The sequence below is a fragment of the Leptonotus elevatus genome, chromosome 12 (assembly GCF_054856555.1).
Source record: "Leptonotus elevatus isolate MCC_2025b chromosome 12, RoL_Lele_1.0, whole genome shotgun sequence".
NCBI classification, from domain to species: Eukaryota; Metazoa; Chordata; class Actinopteri; order Syngnathiformes; family Syngnathidae; genus Leptonotus; species Leptonotus elevatus.
In genome coordinates, this window is record NC_141250.1 from 7,388,889 (window position 1) to 7,408,747 (window position 19,859).

General features: G+C 39.5%; 1 protein-coding gene across 4 annotated transcripts; it reads left to right on the top strand.

Moving 5' to 3' along the window:
- The first annotated feature begins 250 nt into the window (after nt 1–250).
- On the top strand, nt 251–19,857 carry tmtc4 (transmembrane O-mannosyltransferase targeting cadherins 4). 4 transcript variants are annotated; one of them, XR_015096767.1, is made up of 21 exons: nt 251–477; nt 579–638; nt 749–956; nt 1,415–1,530; nt 1,921–2,137; nt 5,522–5,609; nt 5,689–5,789; nt 6,981–7,073; nt 7,273–7,434; nt 8,682–8,884; nt 9,068–9,242; nt 11,680–11,811; nt 11,897–11,976; nt 12,044–12,151; nt 12,208–12,349; nt 12,664–12,778; nt 16,601–16,713; nt 16,830–16,899; nt 17,052–17,215; nt 18,867–19,062; nt 19,159–19,856. XR_015096767.1 is itself a non-coding variant. In XM_086092106.1 (20 exons), the coding sequence occupies exons 3-19, from the start codon at nt 795–797 to the stop codon at nt 17,198–17,200; spliced, it is 2,226 nt and encodes a 741-aa protein (XP_085948232.1). In that variant the 5' UTR covers nt 251–477; nt 579–638; nt 749–794; the 3' UTR covers nt 17,201–17,215; nt 18,867–19,857. The 4 variants fall into 4 exon arrangements, 3 of the variants coding, with proteins under 3 accessions (XP_085948232.1, XP_085948233.1, XP_085948231.1); XM_086092106.1 differs by having other exon boundaries at nt 18,867–19,857; XM_086092107.1 differs by lacking the exons at nt 18,867–19,062; nt 19,159–19,856 and having other exon boundaries at nt 557–638; nt 17,052–17,767.
- Nucleotides 19,858–19,859: the final 2 nt, after the last annotated feature.

Below are 19,859 nucleotides of genomic sequence, written 5' to 3' on the forward strand. Positions count from 1 at the left end.
TAATTCCTATTAAACACCATATATTTGTGGCGTTTTCCACGTTAGAACTTTATTTTTAGTATATTTTACACATATAGTATACAACATATGACTGGCAAAAATATTTTAATTTCATATTTTTAACTCCTTAGTAACGTTATGAACAGCGACTTCTCTCCTGATGCAGCACAGGGAAAGTCGCGCAACAGCTAAGCCATCTGTTGGTTGGAAAGAGCCACGTGACTGTTGACGTATTAGGAAGTGAATCAAGCCAGAGCGTGTCTATTTGTTTACATCCTAGTGTTCTGCCTGCACTTCGAGAAGGATTCCATCTACAATAAAACTGCCTCTCGTTTTTTTAGATAAAATATTTGTATACGTTTCCGGCAATTTCGACATTGCTATTAATGTGTGTTTATTTCGTTTACTTCCTGACCAATAATGAGTTTAGCAGCATACGACGAAACATTCTAATGCTAAATAGTACGACGTTAGCGTGTAAGTAACCGCTCAATGAAAGCTTCTCAAAAGTCATTTTTGACTTAATATGCTTCCGTATATGTTTGTTTTAATTAAGCGAGTTTTCTGTTCGACTTAAGCGTGCTGCCAAATAAGCTAACACAAAGATGCACCCTGTCACGAAGCTCCACAAAAGATAGGTATGAATGCAACCATCCATTTATTGTCTGCCACTCGTACACAGATTATTCTTTTAATAGTCAATAGGTGTTGTGGTCCAAAAAAATAATAACTTCCCTCGTGTCCTCAGGGATTTGGACGATGTTAAGGAATGAAACGGGTGCTGGTGCATCATCATGGCGTTGTCTGAGGTTCAGTGGGATGAGGAAGTCCCCCTCCCCAAGCTCGGTCCGGTTCAGGCCAAGGTCACTGTTGCTCTGGTGGCACTGCTGTGCTTCATCAATAGTTATGATGGGGATTTTGTGTTCGACGATTCAGAGGCAATCATCAACAACAAGGTGTTTTTTTTTCTTTTCATATTGACTGCTTTGTGATACAATTGTTTTAAGTATATTTAAAAAAGATAAAAAATATATAAAATGATGATGATCAAACTGTCACAATCGTAAAATCTTTATTTACTGTACGAGGGATCTTTTAATATATATTTTGCTGTTCTAAAAGGGGACAAATGCTAAATAGACTTGATACAAATACAGTGAGTCTTAGGATACTGAGGTCCAGGTGTACACTTTTCATCACTGCCCTATAGATACATCACAGTCCATTTTGGGGATTCTGGTTTTATTATCACATCTTTCCATAGAGTGTGCAACACAAAAAACAAGAGTTATTTTCTAAATAATATATGGGTGTATATAATGGATCTTCTCAACATTTGATATTTGTTGTATTGAATGTACACAACAGAGACATACAGAAAATAAATGTGTTTTTGTGTGTTTGTGTGTGGCAGGACTTGAAGCCAACAACACCCTTGACCAACATTTGGAGCAATGACTTCTGGGGAAGCAACCTGAGCAGCAACTCCAGTCACAAATCCTACAGACCACTCACCGTCTTTACTTTTCGGTTTGTACTCCCCCTGTTGTCTCAGCACATCCACTATTAGTAAGTTTCAGCAAATAGAAAATATGCTTGGTTCTGATTGGCTAGGCAACGGCTGAACAAATTTGTGAGCGTGTCACAAAAATAGCATGCATTACATGTTTTGAAAGCCACATTTGGACCAAATTCAACATTTCTTTGTAGTCCCAAAATTAGAAAAAAATATTAAATACATTTAATTACATCCTTTCCGTTTCATTCCATATAATATGAAATATATACAAAATATAATAATAATAAAAAAAATATATAAATATATAATAAAAGTGCTAGCATTTTTTTAAAATCAAATCTATGACTACTATCGCATCACATTATACAGTACTTTAACATTTCAACCTTGGTGTGTTGTAGGTTGAACTACATGGTGGCAGGCGGCCTTCATCCTGTGGGCTTCCACGTGCTGAACATCGCCCTCCATGCTGTCATTTCTGCCCTGATGATGGACGTGTTCGCCCTGCTGATTGGTGGACTGGCTTATGACGAGAGGACGCGTATACTGAACCGTGCGCCCAAGACCTCCCTGCTGGCCGCGCTCTTCTTCGCTGCGCACCCTGTCCACACGGAAAGCGTAAGTAACAAAATGGAGGAAGTTGATGTTTCAGACTATATTGAAAAACAGATACCTCTTTTATTTAGCCGAGCATCATTATTTATTTAATTATGGAGAATTAAAAGATTGGTTAAGCCCCCCAAAAATATTTTACTCAGAGTATTCTTACTTTAGCGGCACGGTGGCTGACTGGTTAGCACGTCCGCCTCCCAGTGCAAAGGTTGTGAGATCAAGTCCGGGCTTCGGCCTTCCTGGGTGGAGTTTGCATGTTCTCCCCGTGCTTGCGTGAGTTTTCTCCGGGTACTCCGGTTTCCTCCCGCATTCCAAAAACATGCATGGCAGGTGAATTGGACACTCCAAATTGTCCATAGGTGTGATTGTGAGTATGGTTGTTCGTCTCTGTGTGCCCTGCGATTGGCTGGCAACCAGTACAGGGTGTACCCCGCCTACTGCCCGAAGCCAGCTGGGATAGGCTCCAGCAATTCCCGCGACCCTTGTGAGGACAAGCGGTACAGAAAATGGATGGATGGATGGATATTCTTACTTTAGATATGACTTAAGTAAAAGTAATAAAATAAAAATAAAATTAAATTAAATTGGAGTAACTGTTGTTTAACTTCTGATTCTTTTTTTTTTTTAAGCAAAGCATCAATGCCAATTGCTCGCCCAAAAATTCTGATATTTCTCAATACTATAAATATGCACGTTGGGTTGTTTCAAAACTCTAAATTGTAAAAAAAAAAAAGTGTGACTGTGAGTGGTAGTTTTTCTGTATGTACTCTGAAATTGGCCGGTGACCAGTTCAGTGTGTACCCCGCCTCATGCCTTAAGTCAGCACAGATAGGCTCACTCACAACCCTAATGAGGATAAGCGGTACAGAAAAATAATATAAATTAAGGGAAATTTAGACACAAAAATAGTCTTGAATAAATGTCTTCTTTTTTTTCACTCAGCACAATAGGCTCACTAGGCAGAGATTACAACAGGAACAAGACAACTCATGTAAATGAGTCACTTTGAAAATGTTTTTCTGTGTGGTGCCGAAGCGACTTTGGCGGCCATATGACTGGTGTCAAGCCTGTGCTTGATTGGTGAAACAAACGTCAAACGTCACTAGTGGTTATGTTGGATTGGTTGAAACACAGTCAAGTGACAGCGCTAGAGTCAATCAGAAAGTTTCTCCGATACATCATGCAAGCAAAAAATGGATAGATGAAAATAAAAACAATGAGTGGAATGTAGCTAAATTTTACAGTAAAAGTAGTGTTTCTTCTTCACAAAATTACTCATGTAAACGCAAAAAGGAATTCAAACTATTATTTTAAGACGACCCGAAAGTCTAGCTGCAATTGACTCAATTCACGGAAAATAATTTAGAATTAATGAATTTATTTACTCTGTCAAGTAAAATGATATAAAAAAATTGTACTTGACTAAATGCAACGGAGGTGGTATTTGCTACCCACTTCTGATAAAACATGATTTAATATTATTTTTAATTTGTGTTTTTGATTAAAAAAAAAACTGTGAATTTTAACATTGCAATAGCCAAGCCTGGTTGCATCAAATTGGTGTTCTACAAAAAGCAAATTGGCTGTTTTTGTTCATATATTTATTTATTTATTTTAAAATGTTGGTCATTATAAGACATGCTGTAATGTAAGGAATAATAATAATAATAATAATAATAATAATAAATTTTAAAAAATTGTCAACCGGAAGCTGTAGTTAAAAAAATTTTTTTAAATAAATAATAATAATAATAATAAAACAACCTCTTCTTAAACTTGTAAATGACAACAATTTCAATTGTTATTTTCGATCTCGAAAGTCTGGCTACCTGCTAACCCGCCACATTAATCATTGCCAATTAAGCGAGCTCCCGTTCGCCGCTTTGAACTTAACCAAGAAACGATCACCTATGGCGACATTGTGCCGCATCCCATTTTTATTTTTGGGCCGTCAACTAACAAGACAGATCCCCTGCAACAGTGCCACGGTGTCTGTGTCATCCCGAGCTTCTCCACACTAAACAGTGCAGTGGTTTCATGCCAAGAACAAACAGGCCGGCTCAGCTGGGCGCGTCAGGACCAAGGTACATGTGGACACCGCCGACGCCTCGCTATAGGATGCTTATTGACCTGCCGCATGTACGCGTGCGTGCCTTTGCTGTGAAGCGTGGTTGGAAGGCGCCGGCTTCCTCTCCCGTTTTCTCTTTAATCATGCAGGGCAAGAATGATGTGGCGGCCACACGGTTGGCTCGGGCGGGCTAGCTGCACGTATCAAAGCAGGCAACCCCAGGATGCTCACCGTTCTGTACCCACACTGTATGGACTCGCATGTTAACGTTAATGAGAAATCCTTCCCTCCTTTTGCGAGTACTCCTCCAGTTGGAACTAAATACAAAAACATAAATAAAATGGCCATAGAAGTTGGCAAAAACAAAGTAAAATGTCACTTTTGGGCCCTTTTACACTGCCTGTGTTGTTTTTTTCTAATCGTTTCAAAATTTAATGTTTAATGTTTTGCAGATAGTATCGGAACAGCAGCAGTTTTGTTGGCTTAAAAAAAATAATTTTTCCTTGTGTTGCTGTTCCGTGGGGACAAAATGAACCCCACCATTATCTGACTTCATAGAAGGCTATTACAGTAGATGGCAGCATCTGTGGCTCCTGTGTACATTTTCTGTAAAAGCCAGAATTTTTTTCACTACGCCCCCCATCCACCCACATCAGTAGTCTAGGCACCAACATTAAATGGTAGGGAGCATGGAGTTGATCCAGCAATTTGCCTGCTTTGGAGGTTGTATAGTCTTAAGAGCTGTAACAGTGGTGGGCCAGTGCTTTTTTTTTTTTTAACACACACACAAAATGGGGAGGGGTCGTTGACTGCAACTTTCCAGCCGGTATCAGAGCCGTAACAGGTGGTACATTTCCTGTAAAAGCTCTATATTTTCCACCTAATTTCCTCCCTTTGTCCCTTTTCTGTATGAACAGCACTGAATGGAGGTCAACGGTGCAATTTTACACCTGCAGAGGTGGCATTAGTGACAGAGGTTGGTCTGTATAAAAAGCACCAATGAGAAGCAAGGGTGAAGTCAAACTGGCAATTTTGCAATTGGTGGTAGTGTCAGAGCAGTAACAAAAGCATACGAGTACCTAATAAACCCTTTTTTAGCTCCTCTAAAAGCCAACATTTATACACATTACTGTTCTGTATAAAGATATTCTGCGGAAGTGAAAATAACAAATCCATGTAAGCAGAAACATGAAGATGTCAGTTAGGCCACAAAATAGGATGTGTAATAATATGATCCCCACATTTTGTGTCAAGCTAATTTTGGGCATTTGATGGCAGTGGTAATGGTATCTGTTTGGTCTTTTTCTTTTCCTCCACAAAAGGTGGCAGGCATCGTAGGTCGGGCCGACCTGTTGTGTGCGCTCTTCTTCCAACTGTCCTTCCTCACATACTGCAAAGCTTTCAACAAAGGTGAGTTTGTTCAACCTGATCTCACTGATTCCATTTGATCAACCACACTATATTTTATATATATATTTTCCTTTCTCAGGTGTGGGCAAAGATGGTGGATTTTCTGTGTGGTGGATTGTGGTCAGCCTGTCGCTGTGTGCCGCCGCCATGCTTTGTAAAGAACAAGGCATCACTGTCTTGGTAGGAAGTTTTTACATCTTGTCATGCTTAAAGATGATAGCAATGTGATATAATGTACTGTGTATCAAAGAAAGACCAATATGGTTATGGTTACACCAATAACCGATATTCATTTTCACTAAAATGGAAAATATTGGCATCAAAATTTACAAAAAAATACAAACTCCAGCTCTTAAATTTGTTGGATTTTTAAGCATATGTTTATTGAGCAACTTTTAGGATTTGTAAAATATTGCAGTTAAAAAAAAACTTACTCAATAGACATCTTTGTTTTAAAACTCTAACAAAAAGTTCAGGGATCTCCCAAGGGCCTGTCTTCAAAAGTTAAATAAAAACTTAAGTAAATAGCTCCCTATTGTTTTCTAAGTAAAGTTTCCCAAAATGTAAAAATATCTTTCAGTTAAAATGTTTTACTCATCTTAGTTATAATTTCAAACAAAAACAGAAGGTGCAGAGAGTTTCAAGGGTCAGCAGCATCTCTTACAGTGTTAACTGAAATTATAAATAAATACTTTCCTGAAATTGACACATTTTTAAATTGATATATTATCGGCCATATGATTCTTCAAAAAGGCAGATTCCGATAATCAGTCTATCCTTACTGTATATCATGTTCTATTCCAGCTAATCCTATGTAAGTCAGTTGGACACAAAATTCACTACTCGTAAATTCATTTTTATTTCAGGAACACAAAATCACAACATAGTTTATATAGTACAGTATAACTACAACTTTCACAACATTACGAGGGGAAAAAAAGTCATAATTTTAGCTAATAAATGTCAACATTCCAACACAAAAGTAATGCAAAATAAACGGTCTATGAATTGTTACAAATTCAGTAACGAAATTACAAAAAAAAGGTTGTAATAGGATAAGAAAAAGTTTTACATTTACAAGAACACTTCCCATTTTTTTTCTTTGAAAAGGTGCATTACGAGAGTGAAAAAGTCACAATTTTATCTTTTAAATTAGCGACTAGTTATATGATAATACAGCTAGTCCTGAGAGAGTGAGGAAATATATTTTTACTGATTAAAAACGATTGCACAAAGTGTTTGTTTTGGTAATATTCTGATCTCTTTTTGTGAGATGGTGATTAACTCAATACTGTAATTGGAGCTAATGCCTTCTTTTGTCACTGACCTATATGATGATTTTTAAATGTCCGTCTTGTGTTTTCCCTCCAGGGTGTAAACGCAGCGTTTGATGTCCTCCTCATCTGTAATGTTGACGTGTTTGAACTGAGCCAGAGGCTAGTCCTCAGGAAGACCCTTCTTAATGTGAGTTACAGTACGCCCCTCCCCTCCCCACCCTGCTCTGTCATAAATCATGCGCCCCCTCGTCTGATTAACGTCACATTGTATACATTGCCTATGCAAAGCTGCGTTAATTAGACCCCATCGATTTGGCCAGGCACGCACACATGCATTATGTATGTACATATGTACTGTATATGATGTATGTAATGATTTTTGACAGGCACGCGAGATGCTGCGGACGGGCCTGCCAATGCGATTGGCTCTCATGGCTCTAGGCGGCTTCTTCATGCTCTACACCCGCTGGAGAATCATGGGAACTGGGCCGCCGGCGTTCACTGAAGTGGACAACCCCGCCTCCTTCGCGGAGAACATGTTTCTTAGAGTGAGTCAGACTGGGTAATCATCATTGTGTCCTTAAAAAAGCCTATCCTTTTGTTAAATGTAAGATTTTATGTGTGTTCTTTCTACATAGGACTGAACAAGTGAACTGCTTTGATTTTGTTTTGACTTTTGTTTTTTAAATTACCTGTATGCTAGCTAGTTTTAATTAGTTGGTTAGAGAGTTTGTTAAAGTTTAATATTGGATGATTTTGAAAAGTAATTTAATTCAGTTTGTCTGTGTTTTATTATTAGTGTTAATGTTTTAGTTTGTTTTAATATATAGCCACAAGTTTTCATCAGAACTACTTGGGGGGCCACATAGGACCACACACTTCATAACCAGATGTATGACCAAAAAAACTATTTTTGATATGGACAAACTACATGCATATGTGCAAAATATGTGCTCTTATTTAATTTTGAATAATACCTTTCTACATGTATGTGTAAAATATCAACTATCCTAACTCAACAAAGGAAGTGAAGCAAAACAAACAAACAAACAAACAAAGATTTTTTTAAATTTATTTTTTGGTTTTTGTTTGCTGAACAGCAAACCAACATTAAGTGCAACTCATTTTGTGCATTTTTTTTTCTTCACTAAAATCTATTCACTCAACATTTTTACATTACAGTATTAACTCATTCACTCGCAGCCATTTTCACTGAAGCAATCCCCTTCACTCCCGACTGTTTTACTGGATTTTGTCTGATTTTGCAATGCCCACAGAATATTGTGTTATATTGCTATAAAAACACGAAATCTACCAAAAGAAAGATTAGAGTCTGTTCTTTCATCAGGAAACAAAGTATATTTCTATCTGTTTCAGTTTTTCGGCAATTGGCATTAGAATATAGCTAAGTTTCATCATTATTCACAAATCTATTTAAAATGTGAGTAATGAGCTTTTTTAAGCAATGTCTGCCATCTATTCATGGATGGTAATATTACAACTTAAAACTACTGTCAAAACATATTCTTAGTTCAGCATTTGCAATTTCTCATATTGTTATTGATTTTTTTCCCCTAATATTTTTTTATATTTTGTTGTTTGGTTTTTCTTCACGAGTTTTTGTTTCCCACAAGTACGTACAGTATGTAGTTGCATACATGTACGTCATTGTCAAATAATGGAAAAAAACAAATAAAACAACCAAAAATGTATTTTATATTACACCATAGTTTTAAAAGTTTTTTTTTTTTTTTACTCTTCCGTCCTCATCCTCTCCTATTCTGGTGATTGACAGGTGGTCAACTATAATTACTACTACGCCTTGAATGGCTGGCTGCTGCTGTGTCCCTGGTGGCTGTGTTTTGATTGGTCCATGGGCTGCGTGCCGCTCATTAAGTCGACCACTGATTGGAGGGTGGTGTGGCCGCTGCTGCTCTGGTGCGTCCTGATAGGCTTGGTAGGCCAAGCCTTGTGCTCCCCAGACAGCCAGCAGAGAAGGTAAGCGAGTGGAACCATCTCTACGTCTACAAGTGCACTTGATTATGAAGACGATGCCTTCTCATCCTGATTCTCACAAGACTAGTTTTATTGTGGGAGACGTGGCCTCTCTTTAGCAATTGAGGTCCATGACGGCGCTCTCTGTGCCACCATTTCACATTTGTCTTCTCTCTCCTGACCAAGGACCCTAAGCCTGGCCCTGGTGCTGCTAGTGGTCCCATTTTTGCCTGCCTGCAACATCTTTTTCCGGGTGGGCTTTGTCATTGCTGAGCGCGTGCTCTACCTGCCCTCCTCCGGCTACTGCCTCCTGTTGGCCTGCGCCCTGGCACACTGCTGCCGCCGCTGGGTCAAGTACAAGGTGGGAGCGCATTGTGCCCAAATATGTCAACATGATATGGGTGAAGCGTCAACGGCTGTCTGTCTGAGCTCTTTCTCTTCCATTATTTGTGGAAACCTCCACTGGTTGAACTTTGACTATTTAATTACATTTCAGGTTGCATTTTTTAAAAATGATATCACGATATTTCAACGAAATTTGCGGTGACGATATTTTTGACAGTATTTTGGTAATGGACAATAGATTTGTGATTGGTGCTTTGGAATAATTGAACTTTTTTTGCAGCAAAATATTTAAGCCACCTTTTTTTCCACAATTGAAATGTAAACAAAGTGCGAATATAGCAACCGTAATGAAAGGAAATGGAAATAAAAGCTGGCCCAGGTAGTGTTTACCCGGCGAGGTCTAATTGTAACATACCTGCTTATAGCACATAAAGCACATTTACTTAGCCAAGAAAACACAAACTTTCAGAAGTCAGCGGCAAATTGCACGAGTCAAGAAAGTCCATTATTTTCTCCTGTGTGGTTGATTCTCGTGTAGTAGAGGCAAAAAAAAAAAAAGATACGGTAGCAGCCAGTCTGTGGCGTCATGCTCTGTACATCGCAGGCAAGTGTATTGTTGCAAAATGTTTTCCCCTGTGATTGTTTAGGCAATGGTTATTTTGCTGTAACCGGCAACCCTCATGTGAGCGTTGTTTTGCCGTGAATGTCTCTGATTGGTCGATAAGAGGAGCGAAAAATACCGTGATTGCTTGTAGACATTACCAGCGGGTATGAATAACGCACATTTTCATGTTTACGGCACGCCGCTGCGCAACAGCAACGCGCACGCCGTCTCGTCAAGAGCACGTTAGCTTAGCGGACGGTAAGCATCACTAAGTCACGTCAACTATGAGGCGAGTTACCGGTCTTGGTAAAATAACCACTGTAGATTGTTTATCTTGGCCAAACAATATGCGACCGCTTTAGTATTATCCAACCACCGTCTGTTTTTTTTTGTTTTGCTTTTTTTATAAGGAGTGCGTCTAATCAAGAGTACTCCAGTAATGAACTTATGTTCATGCCAAACAACACGAGCTATTAACATGTCCTCCTCGCGTGTCTTTAGTCTGCTCATCCTCTTAACTTTCATGGCAACAGTTGTCCTGCACAGTTTGCAAACAACTGTATTTTTTGCATCATATCTGACCTCTTGTAACTAAACAGCCTCCACACGACGAAGGTAGCTCACTCCCACCTTGCGACAGAACTGGCTGCAGCTCACAGCCTCACACGCTCCGACGTTGTTTTTTATGCAGCAGCAAGCGACACATGTACGTCCAAATAGACACGAAGACGTATGATGTTACACATTATGTCGTCACGTCAATTTTGCGATATTTCTCATTTTTATCACCCCCAAAAAATACACCGGTAATATCATAGAAGATATGATATGGAACACCCCTAGTGAAACATTGTGTTATCAATAGGGTAGTAATTAGTAATTAGTGCACTCCACGTTGTGATTTACAAATGGACATTAAAGGAAATCCTTTATCGATGATCTGTCAAACATTGCAATCAGTAACTAATTAATCATTATTTTTTGTTGCTAACTTTTCCAGCCTGTGGAATCTCGCTACATTCACTTCATTCTGTTATGTATGGTAAAAGAAAAAAACATAACAAGATTTACCAAAGTACTCTCTACTGCAATCTGCTTAAGGCGGCGTCAATAATTTGGCCTACATGAAATGTATCTCCAGTTTTCTTTGTCCCCATGTAGTGAATTTGTGCCCCTACTGCTTTGTAAATGTAAGTGCAGTACATGTAAATATGTTTGTATGCTTAAACATAATAATTTAAAGTAAAAAATACTCACCCTGACACTAGTGAAGGGAAATTGAAGCTTTATGAAGCTTCATGAAGCGCTTGCAATATTCTTTTTTTTGTTTTACTCCTCTAGATGGTGCTCTTGGTTTATAGATAAAGGCTAGTACACTGATACTTGATTACTTTTTCACTGCATCTTTAAACTGAGGGCCATCTAGAGGAGTCAAAAATATTACAAGTGCTTCATAAAGTTTAATTTTCCCATCACTGACAGACACGCTTGAATGTTAAAAAAAATACATAAATTAGTAAATAACAAAGCAAACATTTAGAAGTCAATACTTACGATGCTTGGTGAATTAAAGTTTCACGAGATTTGCTGATGTCACGTGACAGCACATAAGTAAGAAAGTGATTTCTAAGTGGAAGGCATGGCAAAAAATAATTATATTGAACCCGAATTAAAATGCCCTGTCTGTTTTTTATTGGTTAATTTTCAGAAAATTATTAATGTTATTAACTGTTTTTAGTATCACGTTATGGACAGAAGAGTACCATACCAACAACTTTTTCCTTGTGTGTATACAGAAATGATCAAATGCAGTACATTTTGAGTGCTTTTTCTTTCTTCCTCTCTGCAGAAGCTACTGTGCTTCTACATCTTAGCCTTGATGGCCACATTTATAGCTCGCTGCGCTCTCCGCAGTCAACAGTGGCGGTCTGAGCAAAGCCTCTTCACCAGCGCACTGGCCGTGTGCCCCCTCAATGCCAAGGTGAAGGGGAAAAAAAAGACACACCATTTTTCTATCCCCAATGTTGTTATATATTAAAATAATCAATGATGTTCTGATTGCTCAGGTCCATTACAACGTCGGGAAGAATTTAGCCGACAAAGGCAACACCACAGCTGCTATTAGCTACTACAGAGAAGCTGTTAGGTTAGTAGTTATTTTAAATTGGTACACTCACATCAGTTATTGAGATCTCTTTGTGTGCGTCTTGCAGGCTTCATCCCACTTACGTCCATGCCATGAACAACTTAGGTAACATCCTCAAGGAAAGGAACGAGCTGATCGAGGCGGAGCAGCTCCTCTCCAAAGCCGTTTCCATCCAGTAGGTTGTCAGCAATCTGACAGAAACATTCTGCATACTGACATCTCTTTTCCCAGGCCGGATTTTGCTGCCGCTTGGATGAATCTGGGTATTGTGCAAAACAGTCTGAGCAAGTTTGAGCAAGCGGAGAGGAGCTACTGGAACGCCATCCACTTCCGAAAGAAGTATCCGGACTGCTACTACAACTTGGGACGCCTGGTGAGACTTGGGCCACATTTTCACTTTAAGTTGGTCTTGGTGTGCTTCCTGGAATTAATGGTTCCGATCCAATATCCAGCCCTCCAAATATTACTGGACCTCATCAAAGTAGCAATTGGGCTATATTAATTTATGCTTAAAATAATTTTAAACAATATTTCACACAGTCCAATCACAGATTGGTCCTGCAAAAGTTCCACTGCAGGAGTGAAAAAAAAAATCTTTGTGTAACATCATAAAGCATACTATCCATATTATACATACAAAATCATCAATTCTTACATGTGTTGATATTTTGGTTTTAATCCTGCCAGTATGCCGACCAGCAGCGACACGTGGATGCTTTGAATGCATGGAGGAACGCAACGACGCTTAAACCTGATCATAGCCTGGCATGGAACAACATGGTCATTCTACTGGACAACATTGGTATGCACACTCTCGCACACACACACACACACACAAACACACATGCCTTGCCTAGGGTAGGTGCTGCTGTTTTGGTTAGCAATCAAGTTAGCAAACAGGGTCAAACTGTGGCCATTGCAAAACATTCATTAACCTTACAGGCATTTTTGGAAGTTACATTTTAACATTAAGTTAACCGCTGTTCATGTAAAGCCCAATATCCCACTGAGGGGTGAAAGGTTGCGAGCGAATGTAGCAAATCCGCGCTCTTGTCAGGGTTCGTTCATGGTTCTCAAAAGTTAGTCAAACGTTCACTAGACATTCGCCTAGAGTTTTAATGATTTCGAAATTTCCTTGGGACAAGAAAAAAAACGTTTAGAGAACGTTTAGAAAATGTTACGACTGTGAGCAAACCCTGACGGGAAATAAACATTTGCTAGTGTTAGACAGTTACAGTAATCAGTTTTGATTGATATTGAATAACAACACTGCCTCATACTTGGAGGTGTTTCTCATGTTTTGGATGCCATATCTGGAGCCACCTGAGGAGCAAAATATTAGAAAAAGCATGCAGCATGATGCCTGCATCCATTTTGCTTGCCCTCATTCGGATCATGGGTGAGTTTAGCCCATCACAAGTTGCTAGCCAATCACACGGCACATACAGTAAAACCAACCATTCACACTCACATTTGTATCTTTGTGATCACGAGGCGGTTTCTGTTTTATAGTGTAGTGTGAGGGCAGCAGCCATGTTGGTCAGAAGACCTCGACAATGTTAATTCAAGACCTATCGAGTTGAATTTAACACTACTAAAGTGTCTATATCGGTCCACCTTAAATATAGTTAACACTTTTTGAAGTGTTATTTTTTTTATATATATACTGAGATGGACAACAACTGTGATAATAGTTGAAATTTAACTAGTCAACACTGGTCAGTGTTAATTTTACATGACACTAGGGCAGTGGTGGGCAAACTCGGTCCTCGAGGGCCGGCGTCCTGCAGGTTTTGGAGGTTTCCTTGCTGCAACGCAGCTGATTCCAATCAACAGGATTGTTACCAAGCTTATGCAGAGCTTGCTGATGAGCTGATCATATATCAGCTGTGTTGGAGAAGGGAAACCTCCAAAACCTGCAGGACTCCGGCCCTCGAGGACCGAGTGTGCCCACCCCTGCACTAGGGTGTAGTGTTAAAAATTTACTCCATTTAGTGTTGTACATTTTAACATTCAAAATTAGTTGCTTTCATTAACACTAGAAATGTTAATATTTACTAAATAGGGAGAGAGTAAAAAAAAGGCAATTGTGTAAATTTAAACTACCAATTCTTTCCCACACACTATACAATATTACTACAATCTATATTAAAAAAAAGACACCACATTTGTAGTTAAAGTGGAAAAAATAACAATTCCACCATTTGTAACAATGCATTGACTTCACAATATCACATCCAATCAATGGCCAACCAATCCTCAAGCACAGATGACACAATAAATGTGCTACAATATGTTTTTTCGTCAGTGATGGGCAAGGAGGAGGAAAACGGTGCTGACTCGTCACTCTTAAATTAACCTGGAGAAGTGCAGGTGTGAAGGCAGAGCTTAATTGCACAGTTCATTTTGTTTCTTGTGGTTTTTGCAGTAATATAAACATTTTTTTTTTACACAATTCACATTAAAAACATTGATGGTGAATGTGTTTAAATATTCTGTTGCGTTTAAAAAGAGACCTTAGTTGTGCGTCCCAGCATTGGCGGGCTAGAACTGTCATCGTTTGTGTCTTTTGGAAGCAAATCAAAGCGGCCCAACAAGATTAGAGCGGAAGAGCGGGAATCAGCAATGCTTGAAATTTATGTATTAAGGCTTTTGTCTTGTGAGTTTCTCAAGGCGCTCCTCCCCGCCGTGTGGAGAATGCTCTGATTTCCGAACGCTCCAGCCATTTTGTCGGGGAGGTGCTCCCGTGGGGAGGCGGAGTCTCCCAGGAGGACGTCGCAGCCGTCCAATCAGGGCTCAGCGTGTTTGCTGATCAAACGTAGGCGAGCACAGCCAGTGCAGTGCCCCCCCCCCTAGAATACCCCCCCTCCCTCCATCCGCAAATCCGACTGAAATAATCATAGCCATTTCCCCTGTTCGCTAACAAACAAACAAAAAAGGGAAAATAACAATGGGCGTTACTTTCAAATGGAAAGTAGGGATATTTGCTTTTCTCTGTGGATATTTTCCCCCCCAAAAAGTCATGACGCGGGGCTGTGTGTCTCCGCCATTTTTGTGGGGGCCAGACACCAGACGGGTCGGTGACAGAGATCAATAACCCAGTCGGGCCTTGTGTTCATCCCTAATTAGGGACCAAACCGCTCGTCCGTGTGTGCACAGGGCAAAAGCACCATCTCCAAAATAAATAAAAGCTGACAGTTACTGTGTCTGGGCGCCAGCTTTTATTAGCCTGTCATTACTATGTACAAGCTGTTCATCTTCAATTTTGACTGTCAACACAGCATCTCAGTCGCCTCAGCAACATTTTTTTCCTATTAAACAGGACACATTTGAATGCAGTTCTTAGGAAATTGTTACCATACTTGATGAACATCTATTTCGCCTTTTTATTATTCAAAGTTAACAGTTAAATTTGTAGTGATTTCATGAAAAACTGACACTAAATAGGATGTACAGATACCGATACTAGTATGCCGATAGTGCACGCCTGTACTCGTATTCAAAAGAAATGCTCTGATACTGTGTCACCGATACAACTTCACCAGCCTGATATATAACATCTGGGCAAGGAAGGATACTGTGGGCAAATACTTGAAGGTAAACACGGATGACAGTCCTTTGTTAGCTGACTGCAAATTATACTCTGAAAAATGTATGGTAACTTTCTCTTGAGTGGCCCTACTTGGTCCCCTATTGTACTCCTTTTACATAGTGCCCCCAGTGTTTTAACTGGAACACCAAATAACAAAAATGCCTTGTGATACAGTCCACATTTAAGTGAAATGTGTGGCAAGGCTGTTAGAAAAAATGCTTTTGGATGGTAAAATGTCTATAATGACAACTCTGAAGAGTCATCAGTGTAGGAATGACGTTGTCACATGGAAAGGACATGTCTCTTCAACAAATTGTGTTTAATTGACCAGCTGTAATGGAGGCCACCGTAGAGCTTTCTTTTTTACAATTCAAATTGCTCCACAGGTAACATCATTTGATTCACTTTACACCCAGAGTAATGTCTGCAGAACTGCAGAGGGCGCACGGTTCTTTTTTTAATTCCATTGCAGGAAATTGTATGCTGGAAACTCAATTTTTAGATAGATATTGTGAGATATTGTGGCTGCTGTTCTTCCAATATATTGATTTATCATTTAATCACTGTGTCATTATACATGGTGACACAAAAAAACGGAAACAATTTAACAATCCAATAAAACGAAAACAAAGTGATGGAAGAAAAATATTTTATTTATAGTAATTGAAACCTTAAAACATGCCATTTAAGAAACAATGTTGGAATTTTCTTTTCTTTTCTTTTTTATTTAAATAACGTCCTGCAGATGACATCTGATATCTGCTGTTGAGATTCCTCATTAACCGCTGTAACATCTCAGCTGGGATAGCTGGGATTCCATCATTGTTTAATTGTAAATGGCACCTTTTAAGGTTTTCAATTACTATGAATAAAATAGTTTTCTTCCATCACTCTTGGTTTTATTGGGTTGTTAAAAAGTTCCTGTTATTTAATTATAGCCATATTATATCACCTTCATTTACGATTTCCATTCCCACCCCAATACATTTCTGACACTGTGAATGCACACTTAAGCTCCACCTTCTTACCCAGGTAACTTGGGCCAAGCGGAGCTGATTGGCCGAGAAGCACTGAGGCTCCTCCCAAACGACCACACCATCATGTTTTCACTGGCCAACGTCTTGGGAAAGCAAGAGAAGTACAAGGTGGCGAAGTGTACTTTTTTTTTCCAGGAAAAAAATCCTCTTTATTGAATACAAGAGTAATACAGTTTTAATATACAGTTTTTTTATATTTTTTATATTGTGTCTTTATTTGTTAGGAATCAGAAGGCTTCTTCCTCAACGCTCTCCAGATCAACCCGAATGCAGCTGGCTGCCATGGCAATTTAGGTGACAGATAACCTGAATTATTTTGATATTGTTTGTATGAATTAGAAAATATTTTTTTGTACTTCTAATTTAATATTTTCCATATATTATAAAAGCTTTATTCCTGGAAATGGAACAAAGAATGAAGTTGTATTTGTGTGCATCTTCTGAAGCTGTGCTGTACCATCGCTGGGGCAAGCTGGAGCTGGCACAGAAACACTACGAGTTGTCTCTCAAGTTGGACCCCAACGCGCCAGGCACACGAGACAACTACAACATGCTGCGACGCAAACTGGACCAGCGCAAACGCCACGAACCCTGAGAGTCCAGGCAATCGGTGCTCAAAATGTGATACAAGCATGAAACTTCCCACAAATATTCAAAAGGACCTACTTTGTACTTTTATTTATATTCGTATATTCACTTCTAAAATTGTACAAAAGATTATGAGATAGGACTAAATGGGATATTTTTCCTTGTTTGATGTTAAAAAACTCATTCACTCCCAGCCATTTTCACTGAAGCAACCCTCTTCGCTCGGGCTGTTTTATTAGATTTTATACGGATTTTGCAAGGCCCACATAATATTGTGTTCTATTGCTATAAAAACATGGAACCTACCAAAAGAAAGATTAGAGTCCGATTATAAATGATATTTCTATCGGTTTCTGTTTTGCAGCAATTGGCTTTAGAATATAGCTAAGTTTCATCATTATTCAGTAATCTTTTTAGAACTGTGAATAATTAGCTTTTTTTTAACATGGCCCTGGTTGATCTCTTTTGCTCTGCTGACTACAATTTCTGTAACTGTTCTCTGCAGTTGAGAGGCTGCATCAAAGCCTTCCTCTGTATGCTCCAACATAATAAAAATTAAAAAAAAAAGTATAAATATGTCTTTGGAACACTTAAAACATTTAAAATAGAACGTCTTTATATGTTTTTGGGAGCAAATTAGTTAAATACCCTAAAATGTTACGATTATGTGAAAATGTCCTGTTCAAGTCATCACCTGCCTTTTGTGGAGATACTATGGTTTATATAAAGCAGGGATAGGGAACCCTGGTCCTCGAGAGCCGCTGTCCTGCCTGTTTTCCATGTCGCTCTCCTCAAACACAGCTGATAACGATCTTGTTCATCAATCAGGTGTGTTGATGGAGGGACACACGGAAAACAGGCAGGACAGCGCCTCTCGAGGACCAGGGTTTTCTACCACTGATATAAAGTAACAATGGCAAAGATAGGTTGGGACCATTGCAGTAAAAAAAAAATAATAATAAAAAATACCAAGCAGTATGTATATAACAGTGAATGTCAGCACAGTCAGGGCACACTGGTGGCATTACTACCAGCTCATCTAGATTTGACAGCCCCAAATCCATTAGTTACTAAACTACAGTTTGTATTTGGTATACGGAGTCAGGGCTAGATTGGTACAAAAAAAATGGCCCCTCCATTTTGACAGTTCAGCCCTGGATGGAGTTAGATACCCGCCCGCGTCTGAATTGACAGGGTGCGCCAGTGCGGGAGAGCCAGGCCAAAGGTAACCAGGCATGAAGTCCTACCCGGAAGGTGCACAGATTGCACAAGACTGAAATGGCACTGGATTAGCTATCGGGCTAGGTGTAGGGAAATTGAACCGAGTTGTATCCCAAACAGGAATGTGCGCGTGCAAGGATCCCACAGGATCAAGACACCTCAGATGACCAGATACAGTTGTGCTTATAAGTTTACGTACCATACAGAGTCTGGAAAAACATACATAGCATCTCATAGTAGATCAGAAAATGCATCGTTGCTAAGGAAATTGCTTTGCATAGCAACCGTTGCTAAATTCTGAATTTGTGTGGCTCCCGCTCTGAAATTGTAAAGTACTCTTCTTCACAATCCCATTGATTTTTACAAACACATTGTGCGTCTTAATTAAAAGGTTGTTTCATAGCTCCTTCCCGTCCGATGTATCGTGATTCGATTTTCATGTGTCGTATCAGACACAGGTGTCAGACTCTGCTGTTGTTGTTGTTGCTGCTTCGCTTGATGAACTCCATGTGGAACCCGTCGGCCTCCGCATGATGTTGTCTCAGCTGGACACAACATTGCCACACATGTGAGGACCACAAAGAATCCTTATTTGGATTGACCTTTGTCCTCCAGAGTCATACACAAAGTATCCACTTCATAGATGAGGTTTGCACTATATGATCACAATTTTTATTTATTTATTTTTGTGTGTGCCAAGCTCTTTGTCAATGCGATGACTCTTGGCTCTTTGCTACCCTGCAGCAACTCCCTAATTCTTTCTCTGAAGTGTCCACATGGAGACACAAGGTCAGCGAGGACAGGAAACCGACGGCGGACTCTTCATAAAAACACGGCAGCTTCAAAGAAAGGGGGGACCGGGGATGCTCTCCCCTGGGGGCGACGCGCACACACGGTGAAGAACACCGCCGAGGGATCACGCGACCTCAGTGTGAAACATCAGTCAACAAGTGAGCACCCGGGTTCAAAGGTCAATACACTTCTATTTTTTCACCTGCTTCCTTCAGCGAGGCGGGGAACTTTTTGAAGCCGCGATGGGGCTGCTTTCGCTTTAAGGTTTGTTTGCACTTACAGTACAATGCAGCGCTTGTTACTTTGATGCTCGCAACATCTTAGTCTTCGCATCTCCGTGGGGGGTTGCCATTTGATATTTGATCCCCTTAAATATGGAACCGATAGCGGGATGTCGACCATATGGACAAAAGTCTTGGGACACAGCTCTTAATTAAATAATGAAATGGATCAGCGGGTGGCCTTAGACCCCCTCAGTCGCCTGCAAAGGCATCATCAAGAAAACATCAGGGCTCGGCTTGTTTGCTGATCATCAGCGTAATTGTTTTTTTGTTGTTGTTTTTTTTTAAGATTATTAATACAAATTTTGGGAAAGTTTAAATTTTAAAATAAATAAAATTGTGTTTCATCCAAAAGGAACATGCATAATAATA

Coding starts and splice junctions, on each gene's coding strand:
- tmtc4 (XM_086092106.1), top strand. CDS start 795: ATGGCGTTGTCTGAGGTTCAGTGGGATGAGGAAGTCCCCCTCCCCAAG. Junction 12,779..16,600: donor CATTCTACTGGACAACATTG/GTATGCACACTC, acceptor CTTCTTACCCAG/GTAACTTGGGCCAAGCGGAG. Junction 16,714..16,829: donor GAAAGCAAGAGAAGTACAAG/GTGGCGAAGTGT, acceptor TTTATTTGTTAG/GAATCAGAAGGCTTCTTCCT.